Source organism: Procambarus clarkii, chromosome 24 (assembly GCF_040958095.1).
Source record: "Procambarus clarkii isolate CNS0578487 chromosome 24, FALCON_Pclarkii_2.0, whole genome shotgun sequence".
NCBI lineage: Eukaryota > Metazoa > Arthropoda > Malacostraca > Decapoda > Cambaridae > Procambarus > Procambarus clarkii.
This window is the reverse complement of record NC_091173.1, coordinates 19093493-19116715: the sequence shown is the minus strand read 5'-3', so window position 1 is coordinate 19116715 and position 23223 is coordinate 19093493. Positions and strand designations below refer to the sequence as shown.

Sequence of the window (23223 nt, the reverse complement as noted above, 5' to 3'; positions counted from 1 at the left end):
ACTCTTAATAGACAGGTATCATATAAAAACTATATAATTTTGTTTTAAATATGCTCAGTGACTTTCCCAGGGCTCCAAATATTTCTTGCAAAGTTGCCTCCATCTGTGAATACGGTCCCAACATTCACACACATTCCCTGCTTCAGCAAACTCTTGTTTATTCAATTGTGTGAGTAAATCTGGCATAGAATGTCTTTCAAAAAGAGATTCACCGTATCAAGGTTCCACTGTACTTCAGAATCCTTTTGTAGTAATTAGTATTGGACTGGGTTCCTCGAGGTCTAGAGTTTCCAGATTAATCGTGGCTTTTCAAGAATGTTCCACTTAATCACCATCATATAAATAAGTAAGTAAATCAGTTAAGAGAAATTTTAAAGAGAATGGTATTATAGTCCTCTTTTGGGTACACCCAGCATGAGGGCGGAGATACGGTTGCTGTCTTCAGTATGAAATTCTATAAAGTATGACTATGCCGGGTGTCATCTGTGATAGGAATTTTATCATTGAACAACTTATAAAAATGATATTTACATGTCAAAAATACTGCCAGTTTAACATAATATTACAGTACAGTACTGCAATAATAATACAGAATAATCACAAGCTAGCAAGATGCAGTCTGGAGGATATTGATCAGGACCACTTTTTTTTAAAAGGTCTAATGTAACACAAGGAGCAATGGCTTCAAGCTCAACTACCCACATTGTAGGACAATAAACAGAAGATGCTTTTTCACAGAAAGGGCTATAAACCCATGGAACCACCTACCTGCCTAAGATTTAAAATCCCAAGATATCAGGGCCATATCAGTTATGAGATATCAGTTAAATAGTACTGCCATTCCCCACTGTACATTTGGAGCAAATCTTTGAAAACATGGCATCTGTTTTGTTTACAGCAATAGCCACGTTACTTTTGCAGGTAGTGGACACGAACTTGACCTCTCTGGTGACCCCTAGGCTGACACGAGCACATGATTGCAACACCCACACCCGCTATGAAGATGAAACTTGCACTCTCGCTTCTTGCCTCAATGGTGGTCGCTGTGTCCGGACACAGCAGGGCAGTAGGTGGGAGACTCTTTCATTTATATTTGGTGGATGCTGTAAAGGAAAAAATAAATAATGTTGATTAATTATAGTTTTTCATTAAAGCTTTGAGTGTAATGGGAGTTCAGTTATTGTCTTTAACTTCATTTCACCTCAAAATATATACAATACTGTATTATTAATATGTATTTGTTTAAGGCATGTTTTTCTAATATGAAAATGCTTCTTTGTCAAAAGCTGTTTCTAATACAGTATAAGGATAATTTAAATGTTATCATTTCATATTACATTTTATTCATAATTTTGAAAAAATATAAAGAGCTATGACACTCCTCATATAAGGTATATCTTTTAGGTGCATATGTCCTGGCGGGTCTTGGGGATCACGGTGTAAGGTCCTCGCTCGCACATTTTGGGGGTCTGGCTGGGCATGGGTTCAGCCATTGCCTCCATGTCTGCCAACCACACTCTCCTTGCGTCTCCTTACTCGCAGTCCAGATGCTCTCATTCTCTACTCGGGTCCCCTATCCTCTGCCTCCAGCCACCCACACTACCCTCCCACGCCTATGGTGGCACTGCAGCTGGTAGGCGGACAGCCCCAAGTGGTACTAGAAGGTGCGAGAGGACCTGCAAAACTTGCGGTGAACCTTACACTAAGCACTGGGACCTGGCACACCCTGCACCTACATCTCAATGCTCAGGTATGATTATATATTATAACCTCCTAAATGTGTACCCTAAAATTATGCCAATTTCCTAGTGTACATAAAAATATTTATTTCTGTACTGAAAAAAATAGCTTACTGAATGTGAGAAGAATACTGTACAACAACAAAAATGTACTTATTTTAGTTTGTCCCTAGCGAGGTGAAGAAATGTTAATTACATCATATTCTGAGGGATAATTTTTGAGTTAACTATTTGTAACGGATTCCTCCTCGTGACTAAAATCTTCCAGGTCCATAAATGTCCTTGCAATTTTGCATGGCATCACTGGTTCCTAGCATGACCGTCAGCCTGTGGATGGTAACACACCAGACACAGTGCCCATCTTTTTACTAAGACTTTTTGGGAATTTTTCTAATATGGCAAACAATTTCCAAAGGTCTCTGGTGTTGAATGACATCCACATAGAATTGGTGGACCTTGTGAATATTACGAGGCACATGTAGTCTCCCACAGGTGGTTGGTACCGTTTTGTTAAATGTCGTTGGAAGCAAATTAAAGGGTTAATTGTCAGGAAGCATAAGACTCTGAAGCTGAATTCCCTTAAACTTTCTAGTACATTATATGGGTTAGGTTCAATCACTCTCGGACAGGTTTCTGCACAAAGCAAAGATGAACAGCTTCTGAAGATAATAGTATTCTTATTGCATTTTGAACTATAAATCAGCTTCTTGTGAACATTATGAATGTAAATAAAACATGGGTGTCTTTCTTTGATTTTGGTGAACTTTTATGCATTTTTTGTATTGTTATATTGTAATTTCTAGTTTATAAGATGCATATTGTTGCTGAATTTTAGCAGTAATTGATATTAAACTAACTGAATTTTTCTTCAGGGAGTCATGCTAATGGTTGATCTCTGTGGACATGGTTGGGGAGCCAATAAAACTGATGATACACATTGTATTGCAAGGATTCCGTGGGTTAACTCCCAGGCTACGGAAAGTTGGAGCAGTAGTGTGCCCCTGCAGCTCGGTGGTCTTGCACACCCATACCCACAGTCAGCAGAGTTTGGCTGGTCATCTGGTCTAGTGCAACATGCTTTAAATGGTTGCATCTCTCACCTCACTCTTAATGGACAGGTATCATATGCTTAAAACAGGCTGGATGCATTTAGTATTTTGTGCATTTCATTGCCTCTTTTTGTTATATAGTAATCAAGAATTTTGTCTGAAGAATATCATAATTAGTAAGATGGTGTGCCATGGAATGAAGTAGGTTTAGCATTGTTGTTTGAAATTATATTACATAAAAGGGCCTTCACATATTGTATGTAAATACTAGATAAACAACCTTTCCTAGGGGTGATGTGTTTAGAATAGACGGAAAATATCTGTGCCTTCTTGAAAACTACTTAAATATCCAAACATGCTTTAAAAATAAGTATACCCTAAGGTATTGTGTTTGGGTACATTTATTTAAACAAAGTCTGCATATTAGTCCAGCATTATGTCTGTAGATGATTTCACGCTCGAGTTAGACGGGAGACATGAAAGGGGATGTTTGTAACTCACATTAATGAACCCCTTAAAAATGATTGATGAAGGAGCTGACATTGGCAAATAATTGTTGCACCCCAGGACATCAAATATAGTCATATCATATGAGTAGGCTATTAATTTGTGATATAAGTCATGGAATAATATATTGCTAGTGAGAAATCTGCTATTTTCTAGAAATATGAAACATATTAAAGTTACTTGGTAATACACTAAATATGCATCTGACCCTCTCACAGATGCAATGTCATATAAATAGGTTAGGATCAGGTTTCATTTAAAAAATTCTTAATTATGTGCCCTATAGGGAAATCTGAAAATAATTTATAACACGCCTTCACATAATTTATACTGATGAGTTGACTGTTCCCAGCTTGTTGACTTGGGCGAACCATCATACAGCACTCAAAGTGCCAAAGGTTGTGGCCATCAGGAGGATGCTTGCAGGAATGGTCCTGTTAGTTGTGGGGTGCGAGGCCAGTGTGTTGGTGGCATCGAGAGCCCTAAATGTGATTGTCAGCCAGGATGGATGGGGCATGACTGTGCCACACCCACAGTTCCAGTCAGTCTCGGGGAGGATTCATTTGCAAAGGTGGCACTGTCATTTACCCCAGACCCTTATGATATAACTCTGCAGTTGCGAATGAGGACAAGAGGTCATCCAAATGGTCTCTTAATGCAGTTGTCCACCAGCAAGCAATCTCATGCCTTGAAGTTATATGTAAGTGTTTTGTTTTCAACTCTGTGCTTCTTAACTACAAGCTTAAATATGCCCATGTATTTGCATAAGATAAATATTTACCATAATTAGAAAAAATATTTAAATATTTTTTCTAATTAGAAAAATTTTGTGCTATTTGCAGGCCCGTGGTGGTGTCATGTGTGCCTCCATTTCTGGGATAGAGTGGGGCATGCAGGAAGTATGCTTAGAGGGTTTCCCACTTGGCGATGGATCTTGGCACACTTTAAGAGTGGGTCGTCATGGACACAATTTGATCATCTCGGTGGACGACAGCGACGAGTGGCGAAAAAACGAGACTCTGGCTTCCTTCTTTACCACCACCATCCTCGGGGATATACGGGCTCTTGTAGCAGCACCTCCTTTACCCATTACTGTTGACAAGCAGGATGGTTTGATCATGGGAGGTATTCCAGAGTTTGAGAGCCTTAGTCTGGTGACAGTCCATGATGACCTCCAACATAGTGAGTAGGAATCAAGAGTATCAATGGATCGACCTGTCCTCTCGAATAACTCATCGTATCTTGACGTAATAATCCTTAACATCAAAATATGAGGTACTATAAATCATAGCGGGTTGCAAAATTGATGGGCTGTCCCATTTTCTATTCGTGGATCGTCGGTTTGGTTAAGTTAATTTAGTACAGTGCATCATTTTTGAGACATGACATCTCGAGAGGATAGGCTGAGAATGAACAGTAGTAACAAATTACTTTGTGAATTTTTGCTTGTTTTGGTCTGATTTGTTTGTTTTATTTAGATCATACTTTAGATTGTACAGTATAGAAACAGGTAAATGGAAACATTTAAAATGTAGCTTTTCTTTATGGAAACTTGTACAGTATATTCCAACCTCGCGGATACATGATATAAACTGGAAAATATATTTAACATAAGCTAATATGAAATGAAATTAGATATATATATATAGGAGAAACCTGAATACCAGAGTTTAAAATACAGTAATGTATTGTAAATTTGTTGGATTTTCAAGATATATATATATTGTTCAATTTTAATTCTGGTGCAGTCAGTTTCTTGAATATTTTTGTTTATGAATCTGACAGGTTGCATTGATGATGTACGTATAGCTGGGAATCCCATACCACTACCACCTTCTGTAAATGGAACAAACTGGGGCCAAGTGACTACTTTGCGAAACCTAAAGCAAGGCTGTTCGTCCCATGATTCCTGCAGCAATACCACATGTTTGCCTCCTCTGTCCTGTCATGACATCTGGAGACAGGCAACATGCAGGTGAGAATTGAAGACTTAATAGGAGGTAAGGAACCTTGTAAGGAAGTGTTATTAACTGAGAGAGAATCTGGATGCTGGTATGGACTTCAAAGAATGAGGAATTATGACAATATTAGAATTCATGGAGCTCTTGTTGTACAGTAGCATTTCATTTATCATGTGGCAGTGATCAGCTTGGCTCGGTCACAACTGAATGGTACTGGGGTTTGATTCCTCTGCAGGATGAGACATTTGGCCATGTTTCCTCACTCCTGATGCCTCTGTTGACTTGGTGATAAAGGTACCTGAGAGTTAGAAAAGTGTTGTGGGTTGTATTGTGTTCCCAACACTAGGATAGCAGATTTGTCTCTTCAGTTGTTGTATCTTCTGGGTTCTGATGCTGCCATGTGGCACTTAATTTTAACTGCTGTGCCAACACCATGGCTACTATGCTGATAGCATGTTTAAATGGTCTACAGTGGAATTATAGTATATACTCTGCTGTTATATATTTTTTAGCTAGCTTGAGTGTTTTGTTTGTTGTAACTTTATATTTCTTAACTGTGATTTTATTCCAATCATACAAGAAATTCCTAGATGTCAGAACATCAGTTGAACTTATGATCTAGAAGTTGTACGAGTTATTGCTGAATGTTTTTATATAATTAATATACTGTATGTTATAGCATTTCATATAATAAGTTTGTTGTTATTGGTTACATTCCTACAATATTTGTATAGATACTTTTCATGGCTTTCAAATTAAAATTAGAAAGTTTATTTAATTAAATGCCTTTTGTCTTAATTTCTATGCAAAAGCTAAAGGAACTATTACGAACCTACCTTCCCTTCCTAGACTAATAATCTTGTTGTTTATATACAAGTCATTATTAAATTGAAATGTTGAGCATAAATGGTTAATGTTGGGTGAGAATAAGTTGCAGTAACAGACATTTATTTCATAATATGCAGAATTCTTAATGTAAGTATCAGGAATTTAAAGATAAATTACAGAAATTTAAGAGAAGTGCCTATAGTTTAAGAGACAGCCTATATTACACATTAAATTAATCTTTGTTGAGGTGGTAGTGGTCATGCTTGATAGAGATACATTTTGCAGTACAGTAATAGAACTGTTATAAAAGATGTCTTAAACTGTATATTCAAAACATGCCATGTTTCTAGATGTTTAACTAGTTTTCTGTACTCTAGAGTCATGTAATTACTTTACCTATAATACATTTTGTAAAATAAGTGAAATTGTTTCTTGTATGTGTTTATTTACTTTTGCAGCTGTGAGTCAGGTGAGCAGGTGGTGGGGCACAACTGCCAGGATGTTGACGAGTGCGTGTTCCAGCCGTGTCTCCACGGGGGCACCTGCTACAACCTCACACCTGGCTACCACTGTTTGTGTGCTCCAGCCCACACTGGAGACAACTGTGAATGGTCCAAGTTGCCACCAGACTCCCATCCTCTCACAGCACCCATGGCCATAGCTGCCCTTACACTCTCTGTGCTTATTGTTGGTGAGTTTCATATTGTCTATATCACTGTTGGCTGGTCCAGCCCACACTGGAGACAACTGTGAATGGTCCAAGTTGCCACCAGACTCCCATCCTCTCACAGCTCCCATGGCCATAGCTGCCCTTACACTCTCTGTGCTTATTGTTGGTGAGTTTCATATTGTCTATATCACTGTTGGGAGTCCAGCCCACACTGGAGACAACTGTAAATCAACCACTACTTGACACCATAAGGAGGTGTAGTTGTAGGTTTATTCCACACACTACACGTATGTCCAATTCATGCAGTATGTGAAGCTTTCAATTAGGTTAGGTTCAGATTTGGAAAATATATTTTTTGTTTACGTTTCCATTGTACATTTTTATTGAATATTAGTGTAATTCGTGTAAGACAATTTGAATTATCTATATATTACACTAAGTATATTAATTGTTTCACATTCAGTATTTTATAATGTTTCATCCAGTTGCTGTTTTCTTATATTTCTTTAGTTAACAATAAACACTTTGTATCACAAACCCACTTACATTAAAGCAGGTGGGTCTGGCCAGTACAGTACTGTATATGGCTAGATCACCTGAAAACAATCTTTCTTTTGATAATGTGGTCCTCAGTTAGGCAGTTAAAGGAATCTTTATGAACATTGAGTACAGTATAACTGTATCATACTTTTTAGTATTTAAAAAAAATTTAATTTTATTTTAATGATAAACTCCTACAATGCTTAAAATAATACTTTATAAGTATTACTCTTCATAATATAAAGACATAATCACTTCACAATCACTTTCTTTCAGTAGTTCCATTTCTGTCTAAACTATCACTGTAGTATGGTCTCAAATATGCTTCCCTCTGGGGCTCATCAGTGGTGATTGGTGTCCTCCTTACCATACGCCTGCATCGATCTCGTACAGCACGAGGCCTGGCAATATGCAGTGGGGGTGTTGAAGATGTGACTGATGTCCTGGGAACGCCAATGGTAGTACAAGCAGTTTCCAGAAACCCTCAAAATCAAGCAGTCAAAGAAGAGGATATATTAATTGGATCACTCAAGATAAAGGGGGCAGGTAAGCTTAGAATGTCTCTAGAAGGTGAGTATATTTGTGCATGTGAATTTTAGAAACATTTGTCTGCCCTGTTTTCATGAAGTATCACTTACATGATTTGTTTATGAATCGTGTGGAGAGTGAAGACTGGCAAGAACACCGAAATAATGAACTTACATATTTATGAGTGCTAGCAGTTTCAATGAGGACAGGAAGTTGGCACCCTTTCAAAGATTTCCCCCTCTCCCTGTTATTCCAGAGGAATTATTTTAAAGTGGGTTTATTACCCAATGAGTGAAAAAGCATTGTAACATGTTTACGTGTTTTGGGTGATACGACACAAAGAGTTTAGTAGTCTTTGATATTTATTTAGCATAGTCTTGGTTACAGCAGTTTGTAATGTAATAAAGTATCATAGTAGTTGAGATGAAGCCTGGAACAGGGCAGAAAGCTTGGCACTCTGAATGCAGCTGGAATCTTGCTGTCTGCTCTGTAGTGTCTTGTAAGGGCAGGAACTGGGCTCATCGAGTGTTACATTGTTGCTGGTGATTGTTGAAGATGTGCGGTATCTCCCTGTACTGAATCCCTATACGAGTTTAGACTGATGACGGCTTATATTACAAGCTTCCGTCTCACCTTGCCAAACTGATCATCATCTAGCAGGTTGAAAAAAGATATTAACTGTACACTTGGGAATTGTAATTAGTGGACCAAGAATTAGGGTAGAGCTTTTAGGAATGTGGAACACTTAGAGAAAGGTTATGCAGAATTAAGACTCATCTCATTATCTGTGATTAAGCTAATGAGAACATTGAGCAAGTATATTACTTGTTAATATAGTTGCAACAATATCTCATATGTATTTTGTTGAGCTAGAAACTGTTGCCCATGTTATATTGAATCTGTTTAATGTAATTGCATTGAATAAGTAATTGAAATGTCTTGATGAAATCAGTCCTGTCATGTCTGGTTTGAGACACACAACTGTACCTACTATGAGAGTTGACTTAATTCTGTATTGAAATTTCTTCAAAGCACATATGTCCTTTTGAAAGTGAGGTCTTCATCCCTGGACAAATTACTCCAGATTGGGTTGGATCACAGATTTGTACAGCAGAATTATCATTTTTGTTTTCCCTTGGAGTCACTGATTAATGATGGAGCAACATTGAAATGCATAATCTTTATATGCGTGTTTTGACAGTACATTTAATGAGTGTGGGTGAGTGAAGGGGTAAATGCATTCCAAGGGGTACATTTGATGATGTCATAACCACCATTGAGGGAAATAAGACATATTCATTAGAATGATGGTCACACAGGACCATAATGTGACCCTTGCCATATTTGTGGCAGGACCCAGCTACTATCAGTAGTCATTCAGCACAGTAGTTGTTATTGAGGTGGGGCATTAAGAAACTTTTTATAGAGCAATAAAGTAGTTCTGGTCAGCCACAAAACTGACATTTTTTAGGACATTTTATTATCAAGATATATGTATATATGATACTTGTAACATATCCCTATTACCTTTACAGGTGCAGAGAACATAGTTACTCCCTTAGGTCTTCCAACCATTGGAGTTGATGCCATGGGCATAGGCTTAGTGATCCCAGGGGGTACCATGAAAGGTTCTATCCATGAATGCATTAATCTTATGAGTAAATCCAGTCCCGAGAGATGTTCCATAGCAACAGTTGGTACTGTGAAAGATGTGGTTCTGGAAAGAAGAGTGAGCATCTCATCAATAGCTTGCCCAACATCAGCTTGTCCTACTATAACTAGAGTGCACCATGCCATCACTGATACTGGTGTGAGCAGTGCGCCGCCTTTAATACCCCAGGATGACCTTAGAGCGTATGCATATGAAGGCGATGGCTCCCCATCTGGGTCACTCACCTCTACTGTCTTAGGTCAGTCTGAACTCTTATGTGTAATAAACAGAGATAGGTCTGAAAGGAGACAAAATATTTTGTAACCATTTTTACAATAACTGTTCTTCCATTTTGTATCATAATTTGTAGGATTTGTCAGAATTTGCATACTAATATCAAAACAGTGAAATTTATATAAAATCCAAGAACAGGATGTATATATTTTCATGCCGAGTTTATAACAAATGGCAGTTAACACTTTCGCGCTCTCCGCAAAGGTCACTCAGCCAACCGAATGTGCGCGCTGCGTTTTTATCGCTTAAGCGTAAAAACAAAAATGTGTATACTCTTTTTACTCTTCTGACCTTAGTTCTCATGCTACGTATTTCATTTTGGTACCAACGTGTTCGCAATAAAATTCTCTAGAAGAACATCAGTAAAATAAGTCACGAAACATATAGGGATACCAGCACCAAATAAATAACTACGTAGATGACTCGCTGTGAGCGCCCATCAGCAACAAAATGTTTTTACTCTTGGGATTGTAATCACCTCCACACTTGTTCTACAGCGTTAATTTTGGTATCAATAGACTCGCAATGAAATTCCCAACACGATGATATGAATATAAGCGTAGAATAATGATGCAGCCCGCCCGCAAGAGTGTGGGAAGTGGTGAAATTGTTTTCCGGTATCGGTGACGGGACGACGCACGGCGCTTTGAAAGTTTATACTTATTTCACTCTCATGACATTAATTTTTTATGTACGTCATTCATTTTTATGTCAATGTGTTCGCAATAGAATGTTCTATGTGCCCATAGGTAAAAAATATCAACAAAGCGTAAGTTAGAATAACGACAAATATAAAACAACGCTGGAACATATCAGTGAGCGTCAAACACACACGAAATATTTTTACTTTTGTTATGTTTGTCAAGTTTATACTTGTTGCACACAGTTATTTTTGGTTGTATATTGATTGGAATAAAATTCCCTAAACAGACATATGCATATAATACATGATATAGGGGAAGAATTACCAGTATAAACGGCTAAAGTCACCCACCTGCAACCCGTTTGGGACAAAATACCATTTGATCGAAGTTATCCACACCTTTCATGAACTTATTGTACCATGAAGCCTAGTGGTGAGAAAGAGAGCCTCAAGGCGCGCAGTTTGAAACAAACCCAAAGTAAATCGGATAAAAATTGAATTTTATACAAATATTTTAAAAGTTGACATAACTTTATGTCCACTATGCGTTAGCGTTAGACGAAAACGAACGCGCCGGCGCGTCCAGATAGCGCGAAAGTGTTAATTGTAACATTTGGCAAATATTCAATGATCCTTTGTATTTAGTAGTGTTCTTTTGTAATCTTACCAGAGATACTGCCTTTCTTCATCCTTGTCACATTTCTCCCCTTTACCACTTCTACTTTGCATTTTTTTTATTATCTACCTTTTTTTTATGTACCTATATTGTAAAGGACAGCAACAACGAAGGTGGTTTCCTCAGATTACATCTTCCCATCTCTCAGGTCTGCGGGCAGACTCAATAGAGGATGAAAACCAAAGGCCTCTGATATCTGAATATGGTGAAGTGTTTGATCTACTCAAGAATCTCCCAGATGGTGCATGCACACTAATACCTAGTCCAGACCCATCCAATACCTGCACAAGTGCCGATTCTAATCCCAAGTGGGGATTAGAAAGTGGGGTAATTATCACGTGATAGAGACCCAGGGTCATAATTGCTTGCACGTGTTGTTTGTAGTGATGGGATGATTAATGAAAATTGATACCGAGATTTTTGTTTAAGCAATCGGAATAGAGAGAAATTTATGATAAACCTTGCAAATGTACTTAATTATTTTTAAGAGGATTAATTTTGTTTACTATATTACCTGTGATGGGTAATGGAAAGTTTTCAGTGTTTGCTATATTAAGGATTAGTTATGCTATAATTGAGTTAAGTGTTGCAATATTTTTATGATGGTGAAGGAAAGCCCCAATAGTAAATGTATTAAAAAACTAATTTTCAGATGTAAGCTACATCCTTTTGGCACAGTAGTTGTGTGCTGTATACAGTACCTTGAGAAAGGATGTAGGTTACATTAGAAAAGTTGGCATTTAATACACTTATATTGGGGGTCTTTCCTTCAAGCACTATGCCTTTGTAGCAAGTGTCTCCGTTAGTTTGATTTCAACTAAGAGTATGTATAGCTGCTTTTATAATGGAATGATTCACTTGTCTTCCAGAAGAATAATGTGGATTTGCCTAATATTCCATATCTTAAATCATTTATATTATTAGTACATTTACCTTACAAAGCATTACAGGTTCCAACCTGAAATAAGAAAATGTTTAGAAAATTAAGTATCCAACGATAATTTTGTCAAGAATTGGAACCTGCATTATTAGAAATTTTAGTATGTCCCATCACTTGTTATTAGAAGTTCATTTGAATGCGCGTACAATCATGAACGTCCGATGGATCAATTTTAAACTGGTGTCTGCAAGGCTGACATTGCGTGTTTTTTAATTTAGTAATTAAACAAGATCAAAGTATGTTGAATGGAACAATAAGCAAGGGATTTGATGCACTTTTCCATCAAAATGCTGATTAGTATATATCATAATGGATAATACATGTATGTTTTCAGTCATTTCCTTCAATATATTTAAATTAGCAGACATTTTGGAGTGTCAAAGATATTTACAGATCTTTATATTTTATTTTGTATAGATTATATTGTTTTCATCGTATTCTCATGTTAACACGAGTTTGAGACTCCAAATTGTCTGGCTGTTAAAATATATTGTATATTTGTTCACTAATCATATAAATTATAGGTTTACCAGCTTTGGGGATCCATAGTCTCAGAAAAGCAGAGAATAAATGTTTTCTCTGGTACATGATTATAAATTGTTTGTGAATATAACTGCATAATCTGTCTTGCTTTGGGGTTTCTAGTTCATATTTGTTGGAGGTTAACTGTAGATTCTATTACACAACATATATTTTCAAGCAAGATTGAGGCACAGCAGATTTATGCCACTATTTTTATGTCAAGTACATACAAATAGGTAAGAGGCATAGGTCAATAACCTATACATACAAAGATTAGTCAGGTGTGGTGGGCATCTTTGTGTTTGGTTCTCGTGGTGGGTAGAGTAAATAACTGCGATATTTGATTTGTGTATAATCTTTCCTCGTGTGTGTTTATTCAGCTTTTCTCTTGTTAGGTGTAATGTCATTTGATTTTCAGGGGCACCTCACAGGTAAAATGTCTTAGTCAAAGTTCTTATATTAAAGATTACATCCATCCTTACTTCCTGGGGGCAGGTTTATATTTATACATCAGTTGACTTCAGTCTGTTTTTATGGAGGTCCTTGGTCTTGTCTGCTGTATGGTATGTGTTTATAAATTCTGTACTGTGGATTTGCAATATACTTATATTGTGTTTCTGTTCAGGGTTGTACCATCTGTCCTCTTGCAGTGGTGGTTGTACACTATTACTTATGTTGTCTTTTCCAATTCATGTTGCTCCAGTCAGAAAACAGGATAAGGGTTCACCAAATATTAATGCTGACATATCTTTTGGGGGGGCACTCAGTGTACTACCGTTTAGGAAAACTGATGACTAGATTGATGTTAACCAATAATATCAGGTTATTGGTTGTACTATACCTGTCAAGAATGCACTATACCAACTCCACTTGACTAAATGAACCCAAACTATATATATACAGTATTATAGTTTAATTTAGTACAATGTGGTTAGTTTAATTTGTTATTTTAGTTATTTAAATTAAACATGTACAATGTTTAATTTTAGTACAATTTAGTAGTTTCATTTAACTATATACTTGGTAAGGTCTGTGTGTGTGATTTTATACATATATATATATATATATATATATATATATATATATATATATATATATATATATATATTATTAAATATGACCGAAAAAGTCAGATTAATAATTCTAACACGAATTTTCTCAATCTTTCGTACATTACGCTTCACTGTTGGAGGTAAATCAAAAATCAATTCTCCAAAATTCATTTTTATTTCTAGTCTGACGCGACACGGGCGCGTTTCGTAAAACTTATTACATTTTCAAAGACTTTAGTTCACAAATACACAACTGATTAGAACTTACGTATCTCCGATTTTATATCTACATTTGAGTGAGGTGGGAGGGGTGATGTGGCATTAACACAAGACAGAACAAGAGGGGATATTAATAGGGTATTAAAAGTATCAACACATGACAGAACACAAACAATGGGTATTGAATAGAAGTGTTTGTAGAAAGCCTATTGGTCCATATTTCTTGATGCTTCTATATTGGAGCGGAGTCTTGAGGTGGGTAGAATATAGTTGTGCAATAATTGGCTGTTGATTGCTGGTGTTGACTTCTTGATGTGTAGTGCCTCGCAAACGTCAAGCCGCCTGCTATCGCTGTATCTATCGATGATTTCTGTGTTGTTTACTAGGATTTCTCTGGCGATGGTTTGGTTGTGGGAAGAGATTATATGTTCCTTAATGGAGCCCTGTTGCTTATGCATCGTTAAACGCCTAGAAAGAGATGTTGTTGTCTTGCCTATATACTGGGTTTTTTGGAGCTTACAGTCCCCAAGTGGGCATTTGAAGGCATAGACGACGTTAGTCTCTTTTAAAGCGTTCTGTTTTGTGTCTGGAGAGTTTCTCATGAGTAGGCTGGCCGTTTTTCTGGTTTTATAGTAAATCGTCAGTTGTAGCCTCTGATTTTTGTCTGTAGATTTACTATAAAACCAGAAAAACGGCCAGCCTACTCATGAGAAACTCTCCAGACACAAAACAGAACGCTTTAAAAGAGACTAACGTCGTCTATGCCTTCAAATGCCCACTTGGGGACTGTAAGCTCCAAAAATCCCAGTATATAGGCAAGACAACAACATCTCTTTCTAGGCGTTTAACGATGCATAAGGAACATATAATCTCTTCCCACAACCAAACCATCGCCAGAGAAATCCTAGTAAACAACACAGAAATCATCGATAGATACAGCGATAGCAGGCGGCTTGACGTTTGCGAGGCACTACACATCAAGAAGTCAACACCAGCAATCAACAGCCAATTATTGCACAACTATATTCTACCCACCTCAAGACTCCGCTCCAATATAGAAGCATCAAGAAATATGGACCAATAGGCTTTCTACAAACACTTCTATTCAATACCCATTGTTTGTGTTCTGTCTTGTGTTGATACTTTTAATACCCTATTAATATCCCCTCTTGTATTAATACATATATATGTATTTATTATATATATATATATATTTATTATATATATATATATTTATTATATATATATATTATATATATATATATTTATTATATATATATATTATATATATAATATATATTACACACTCAATTATATATGACAGTGTCAGACCACGAAGGAAGAATTGAAACAGGAATTTCCTTAAGTACTTTCATATTTAATAATACATCTTCAGAAGATCCTTCTGAAGATGTATTATTAAATACGAAAGTAATTAAGGAAATTCCTGTTTCAGGTCTTCCTTCATGGTTTGACTCATATTTTTCATCACGTGATAATTTTCATGATTTACACACACACAATTATATATCTATTTTATATGTAAATACAAACATTTTATTTCTCTTCATATGTATCTTTTTTGTATTTGCTTCTGTATAGTACAATCTTATCAATTAGATATGTATATTCTAGTCGTATAGGTTTACTTTATTTAATAAGTTTATAATGTAAACTATTCTATGAAAGGTGAATGAAAAGATTTGTACATTTATATGACAAAGCAATATATTGATTTTACTTATCCTAAAAATTCTTGTCATGAAAACAAAGCATTAATATATTCAAATAAAATATATAATGTGTATATATAGCATAATATATAATGCACTATAATATGCATATATGGCCTTTACAATTTGTAGACATTATGTGATATACATAGTTTTTTCACCCTGAACATACATAACCTCCCATTCACCCTGAACATACATACATAACCTCCCCTTCACCCTGAACATACATAACCTCCCCTTCACCCTGAACATACATACATAACCTCCCCTTCACCCTGAACATACATACATAACCTCCCCTTCACCCTGAACATACATACATAACCTCCCCTTCACCCTGAACATACATACATAACCTCCCCTTCACCCTGAACATACATACATAACCTCCCCTTCACCCTGAACATACATACATAACCTCCCCTTCACCCTGAACATACATAACCTCCCCTTCACCCTGAACATACATACATAACCTCCCCTTCACCCTGAACATACATACATAACCTCTCCCCCCCCCCCCCTCGCCGCCCTTTAACATGCACATTTGTCTGAAAAGTAACACTTAAACAGCTGAAGCTTTCATCTTACATTAATTCTACCTGTCTTGATATGAATGCAGTCACATACTGGAAACAATCTTGCCTTCATTCTCATAAATATGCACCACATTACAAAATACTGTATATAAGTACATTACTTTATATATATATATATATATATATATATATATATATATATATATATATATATATGTCGTACCTAGTAGCCAGAACTCACTTTTTGGCCTACTATTCAAGGCCCGATTTGCCTAATAAGCCAAGTTTTCCTGAATTAATATATTTTTTCTAATTTTTTTCTTATGAAATGATAAAGCTACCCATTTCATTATGTATGAGGTCAATTTTTTTTTATTGGAGTTAAAATTAACGTAGATATATGACCGAACCTAACCAACCCTACCTAACCTAACCTAACCTAACCTATCTTTATAGGTTAGGTTTGGTTAGGTAGCCGAAAAAGTTAGGTTAGGTAGTCGAAAAACAATTAATTCATGAAAACTTGGCTTATTAGGCAAATCGGGCCTTGCATAGTAGGCTGAGAAGTGCGTTCTGGCTACTAGGTACGACATATATATATATATATATGTGTGTATATCACGAAAATAAACACGTGAATAAGAATGTGACAATGTCAGACCACGGAGGAAAAATGAAACAGGAAATTTCCTTAAGTACTTTCGTATATTAAATACATCTTCAGAAGGTCCTTCTGAAGATGTATTTAATATACGAAAGTACTTAAGGAAATTTCCTGTTTCATTTTTCCTCCGTGGTCTGACATTGTCATATATATATATATATATATATATATATATATATATATATATATATATATATATATATATATATGCGAACAAGCCTGAATGGTCCCCAGGACTATATGCAAATGAATGTATATATGCGAATATATATATATATATATATATATATATATATATATATATATATATATATATATATATATATATATATATATATATATATATATATATATATAATGTATGTCGTACCTAGTAGCCAGAACACACTTCTAAGCCTACTATGCAAGGCCCGATTTGCCTAATAAGCCAAGTTTTCATGAATTAATGTTTTTTCGACTACCTAACCTAACTTTTTTGGCTACCTAACCTAACCTATAAAGATAGGTTGGGTAGGGTTGGTTAGGTTCGGTAATATATCTACGTTAATTTTAACTCCAATAAAAAAAAATTGACCTCATACAGATTGAAATGGGTAGCTTTATCATTTCATAAGAAAAAAATTTGAGAAAATATATTAATTCAGGAAAACTTGGCTTATTAGGCAAATCGGGCCTTGCATAGTAGGCTGAGAAGTGCGTTCTGGCTACTAGGTACGACATATATATATAATATTATATATATATACAGTATATTGTATACAAGTTGTATATAATCTAAAAACTATTTATACCATGTACAATATTTACATATGTATTGTTTGGTTGACTAACAAATTTACATTAACAATATAGTGATCAAATGCATTTTCCCTCATCTATCAGCCACTACACGAGGAGTACCACATTCCAACAACTGTGATACTCTACAGGTCAATTCAAAATGTCTAGTATATTCTCAGATAAGCTACCAATTTTACCTGTCTGGGATTCAGCTAGGTGCTTTAACATGGGTATAACTGGGTGCTGTTTAATTATTGCCTGCCCCCTCTGATTGTTACATACTAGTGCCCACAGAATCCTTAAAGCAACCTCTATCCATGCTTCATTTCCACCGTTTTTAATAATGTCAATAATAGTTTTGATCATATCTTCAGAGGCTAACATTGAGTGAGCCAAATAGTGATTGAGAGAAATGTTAGCCATGATTCTGAGTGCATCCTGCTGTAAGCCATCCTGTAGCACAAGGTAATGTATGATACCAAGCCACCCATATGACTTGCACACTGCAATTTGTGAATCATGATGTCTAGTTAAAATAACAAGTAGTTTCACTAAGCTTCTTGTGATAGTCATACCCTCTTCTATAGCTACCTTGCACTCAAACCACTTCATTAAAGAGGCCACCAAGTCATGTTTGTTCATAACAAATGCACATTCATGTACTCTTGCACAGTTTATTAGAACTGAAATTGCTGCAAGAAAGCTATCTTTAGAAAAATCTGTAAAGCACAATGTAAGATTTCTGTTGCTTGTGAGCAATTTTGCTACCTGTTGGCAAACTGCAATAGTGATGCATGCAAGCAGAGGTCTCTTGGTACGAGACGTGCTGAGCAGCACACCAGGCAATCCACTTGTGCGAGTCAGAAACATACAAACTTCATGATGAGCTGATGCTGCTAACAAGAATCTCAAAACAGCTTCCATGAGAGCTACTGCACGAAGTGCTGGTGCCCAAAGTGGGTGAAGTAAAGGCACAAATGATTCGCCTACAGACACAGACCAATTACCCCTCGACTCAATCCAATTTGTTGCTACCTCTAAATGTTGTATAATTTTACATATACTCTCTTTTGTTTCTTTATTCTTCATTAATTGAGTTGTAATATGAATGTTGATTGTTCGGAGTTTGTTCTCAAAATCTGAAAGTGGCTTTGCAAGTGTAGGAAGCAAAAAGAGGCGGAAATGGTGACCAGCTTCTTTGGCACTATAAGAAACTAATAACAACATTTTTAGGCAATCTAAGCACTGAGAAATATGTTCTATATTCAAAGTTTCAACCTTCTGCTTCCCTGCAGTTAGTGTGTTTGGGTCCTCACTATTGGGTAAACCACAAATCAACTGAATAAGGTAACGTGACAGCTCCCAACCTGCACACACACGTTGCTCACTTAATAGTTCAACAGGGACATCTAGTGCTCCCGAGATGGCTGCTTGGAGCTCCTGCTTCTTGCCTATTTCACTGTGAAACACCTCGTGCAAGAGATTTGTAACAAATGCAAGTGTAGCAGTCTGATGCTCAAGAGGAGCACAAGAATGGAGGCCCATTACTATAGGACGTAGAGTGAGAGCAGGTGAAGCAGATATCCATTCAACGACACGCACTGCCCCCCAACCTCTCCCACATAATAAGGCATTCAAAACTTCCAAACTCACTACAGCAACACTTGACCTTTCAATGCCCGAGGACAGCACTACTAAACAGAGGTGCACAAGACCTGTATCACGAGCAAGTGAAGGTGCTCGAGTAGGGTCATGCTTTAATATAGCGGCAATTAATAAAAGAGCTTTCTCTACAATTTTTAAGTGATATTCTGAACACTTGACATGACAGACAGTGAAACGGAGCTGAGTTATTACCAACGATATAATATTATGTGAAGACAGCTGTGAAATTACCTGGGTGGGTTGGAGGAGGAGGATATTTATTAACAGTCTCAAAAGACTCTCGTACAGCTCAATTGACGTATGTAATGTGCTTCCATCATTTACATCACTCAGGTTTCCATCAGTACTGTGATTATCACTCTCTGGCACATAAAAAGAACTGAGTCGACTCAGAGACATATCCCATTCTCCCGCACTGGTGAATTTAGAGTTTACAGCTAACTGCTCCTTGGAGACAGACAACTTTGCCAAACATGAATGCACCACACTATAAAATTTGCAGTGTTCAAGCAAGACCATTAGTGCTGCCAAGCCTTCCACTGATTCCTGAAATGATCAAGTGTATATTTGATAAAACACAACTATTTTCAAAAGCATTAAAGTGTCTACCTAGTACCTGCTATTTAGACATATGACAAAACAATACATTATAGACTTCACAAACTAGTCATAACCTATTAAAACGATTTTTTTTATTATTCATTCACTAAGTGTGCTTATTTTGTATTTATATGCAACTTTTAGCCATGAGATATATCTTTCATTTGTAATATCTACACTATCTTCACTAATACATTAGACATCACAGAATAAATAATTCCTTACTCCTGTAAGAGTATCTGTCACAACCGGAGAAGTCCAGGGATTACTTCGTGTTGGACCAGTTCTTGTCAACTTTATCAGGAGTTGTGCAGCACAAGTTCGGACTAAGCAGCTTCGACCGTCTGACAGCAAGTAACTGAGGAATAATTTAATTAATTGACCCCAGGTATTGCCTACTTCACATGCACATTATGATACACACATTCCAAAACCATTACAATGGCTTAAAGTCACAAAAAAGGTCAATGTTCATGATAGTAAGCTGTTAATTTATTATTGTATCTCATAGTTCATCAATACCAAGACAATATATACAATACTAGATGAAGTGCCCCACATCGCTGTAACAATTTACAATACACAGTGTCTTTATCACTGTAAACATCCAGCGTATCCTTCTGTTTACATACTACTGTTACATCAATATATGTGGTACTATAATGGTACTCACCGTAAAAGGCAATTACAACGTAGAAATCACAACTACTGAATTTCAACAAACCAGAAAAGTATTTGTACTGATGTCGCAAAGAACACTTAACCTATGCCTAATATACTACACAAATGTGCTAAACTAGGCCTAACAATATTTAAGTTTGGTTTTTAGCCTTTTAATTTTCCAGACCCTATAAAGTAATTAGCATAATTTAGTGCTATCTAATTGTCCAATACGTCATATATATATATATATAATATATATATATATATATATATATATATATATATATATATATATATATATATATATATATATATATATATATATATATATAATTTAGTGCTATCTAATTGTCCAATACGTATATGTATATATATATATATATATATATATATATATATATATATATATATATATATATATATATATATATATATATATATATATATAATTTAGTGCTATCTAATTGTCCAATACGTATATGTATATATATATATATATATATATATATATATATATATATATATATATATATATATATATATATATATATATATATATATATGTCGTACCTAATAGCCAGAACGCACTTCTCAGCCTACTATTCAAGGCCCGATTTGCCTTATAAGCCAAGTTTTCATGAATTAATGTTTTTTCGTCTACCTGACCTACCTAACCTAACCTAACCTAGCTTTTTTTGGCTACCTAACCTAACCTTACCTATAAATATAGGTTAGGTTAGGTTAGGTAGGGTTGGTTAGGTTCGGTCATATATCTACGTTAATTTTAACTCCAATAAAAAAAAATTGACCTCATACATAGAGAAAAGGGTTGCTTTATCATTTCATAAGAAAAAAATTATAGTAAATATATTAATTCAGGAAAACTTGGCTTATTAGGCAAATCGGGCCTTGAATAGTAGGCTGAGAAGTGAGTTCTGGCTACTAGGTACGACATATATATATATATACGTATATGTATATATATACATTTCTTTACATAAGAAATAATGTAAATTGAATTAATCCATTCCACACCCCCAAAAATATTTACTTAAAAATACATTTTATACCATATACAACTTTTTTTTCTAGCTACAATACAGTATGTTTATCTTATGTGAACTGTGACTGCAATGAATATGCATATGTTTATGTCTCAAGTTAGGCCTCATATGACAGTGGAAAACTCTCTGCATTGTCCAATCATGGCCTACATATGCTCTGTTCACACAATAACATTAATTTCCATCAGTTTTCACACTGGCTCATGCAAATGTGATAGTCCAAGAACTGAAATCCAGCAATCGGATGATGCACTTTAGTGTCATTGCAATGTTTAGTGTTGGGGTACGGATGATGGGTTTGAGTCATCGGAACGCAAAACTATTAAGATACCTTTTACATTTCAAAATGTTATTGTAGTACATTTAACTCAAATTTTTATATTTTTTCTGTTTAATTGAAGGGTCTTAAGACCTTTATGCACAGATGGCTTAGCATGTACATCATGCAATTATACCCTATACATTTTTTTCACCACACTCAAATTCTTTACTCTTTGTGGGATGATGAGACGAGAGAAAAGTATTTTAGTTACATGGATTACAGATACATGTATCAACTTCACACCCATTGATTCAAGATATTGTACTGTAAGCCCGTTTATTAATCTCGTCAATGACACGTACCTTAAAGCAGCGCCCCACACTCCTCCCAAGACCTGGGTAAGATTGCTGTGGAGTAGCTTCAGTCCTGTAGCTTGAGTAATTAGAGCAGTAGCTACATTAAGCCCAACACTGGTCACAGTAGGGTCCCGGTACACCCACAGTGAGACCAACCAAGACCAGTCTAGCAAGCCCTCTTCACCTGACTTTGTTGCAACATCCTGAAGAAATGTTAAATATTCCATTACAATCACAAATTTGCTAATTTTTTTTATTTTAAAACTAAATATTGAACAGATGTGAACATTTAATTGGCAATATATACAGTACCAGCACAATGTTTAACACAAAATGTAAATTAAATATTTTCAATCATTATCTAAGCAAAAACCCAATGCCTTCTTGACTCCTATGACACTAGCATACATAGTTGTGAAGAACAAACATGTCTGCATGACCCACAAATACAGGTCATATGCCCACCATCAAACCATACCTATTAAAACCCTATACCCAAACAGTGAATAATGCCAATAGGCACAGGAAGAAGTGGCTAGTCGTTGGGAAGAGCAGTGGTGCTGATGAGGGTTGCTACCTGTCAGGCTCGGTATAAGCTGAAGTGAAGGAATGATAAAGGAAACACACAAACACACACACATTAAACTGAAACCATACAAGTCAATTCAATTCCCATTCACAACTCTTGTGGAAACCATTGCACAGGTAAATGATAGCCAGAAACTAGTGAATATTATAACCATGGACTCTGATATGTGGACAGTTATATAAAGTGCAACCTCGATTTGGCGAATCTCCGGCTAGGTCGAGCACACTTCAGGCCGGACTTACTCACCCGTTTTAACAAACTCTGGTTCGCTGAAGCGGAGAATGTGCAGATTTGTTTAGGATGTTGAAATGGTTCACAGTTTGGTGGAAATATTTCCCATCATGTCACAGGATAAAATGTTAAAATTCCCTTCATATGACAGTTTGAAATTAAAATTTTCATCAGAGAAATCTTCCTCCCACCCTCACTGGCTCAACCTCCCTTATTGTCTCTCCCTTCCTCACTACCATGCTCTGTCCCTCCCTC

General features: G+C 36.0%; 2 protein-coding genes across 3 annotated transcripts in view; one reads left to right on the top strand and one right to left on the bottom strand.

Annotated features, from left to right (window-relative positions):
- The window catches only part of LOC123761571 (putative neural-cadherin 2), a 65590-nt gene extending 51568 nt beyond the window's left edge, over nucleotides 1–14022 (top strand). The window contains exons 13-22 of the mRNA XM_069330683.1: nucleotides 922–1070; nucleotides 1405–1750; nucleotides 2612–2857; nucleotides 3648–3995; nucleotides 4138–4477; nucleotides 5081–5270; nucleotides 6543–6775; nucleotides 7640–7840; nucleotides 9358–9732; nucleotides 11235–14022. Coding sequence (XP_069186784.1) covers nucleotides 922–1070; nucleotides 1405–1750; nucleotides 2612–2857; nucleotides 3648–3995; nucleotides 4138–4477; nucleotides 5081–5270; nucleotides 6543–6775; nucleotides 7640–7840; nucleotides 9358–9732; nucleotides 11235–11428 — 2622 coding nt within the window. The 3' untranslated portion in view covers nucleotides 11429–14022. The remainder of the gene's footprint in view (nucleotides 1–921; nucleotides 1071–1404; nucleotides 1751–2611; nucleotides 2858–3647; nucleotides 3996–4137; nucleotides 4478–5080; nucleotides 5271–6542; nucleotides 6776–7639; nucleotides 7841–9357; nucleotides 9733–11234) is intronic.
- Nucleotides 14023–17553: 3531 nt separating this feature from the next.
- Nucleotides 17554–23223, bottom strand: part of LOC123761648 (rotatin) — a 34745-nt gene continuing 29075 nt past the window's right edge. For both annotated transcript variants that reach the window (XM_069330679.1, XM_045747714.2), the window contains exons 22-24: nucleotides 22155–22351; nucleotides 20029–20161; nucleotides 17554–19749 (exon numbers count right to left, since the gene is read on the bottom strand). In XM_069330679.1, the coding sequence (XP_069186780.1) occupies nucleotides 17689–19749; nucleotides 20029–20161; nucleotides 22155–22351 (2391 nt within the window). In that variant the 3' untranslated portion in view covers nucleotides 17554–17688. The remainder of the gene's footprint in view (nucleotides 19750–20028; nucleotides 20162–22154; nucleotides 22352–23223) is intronic.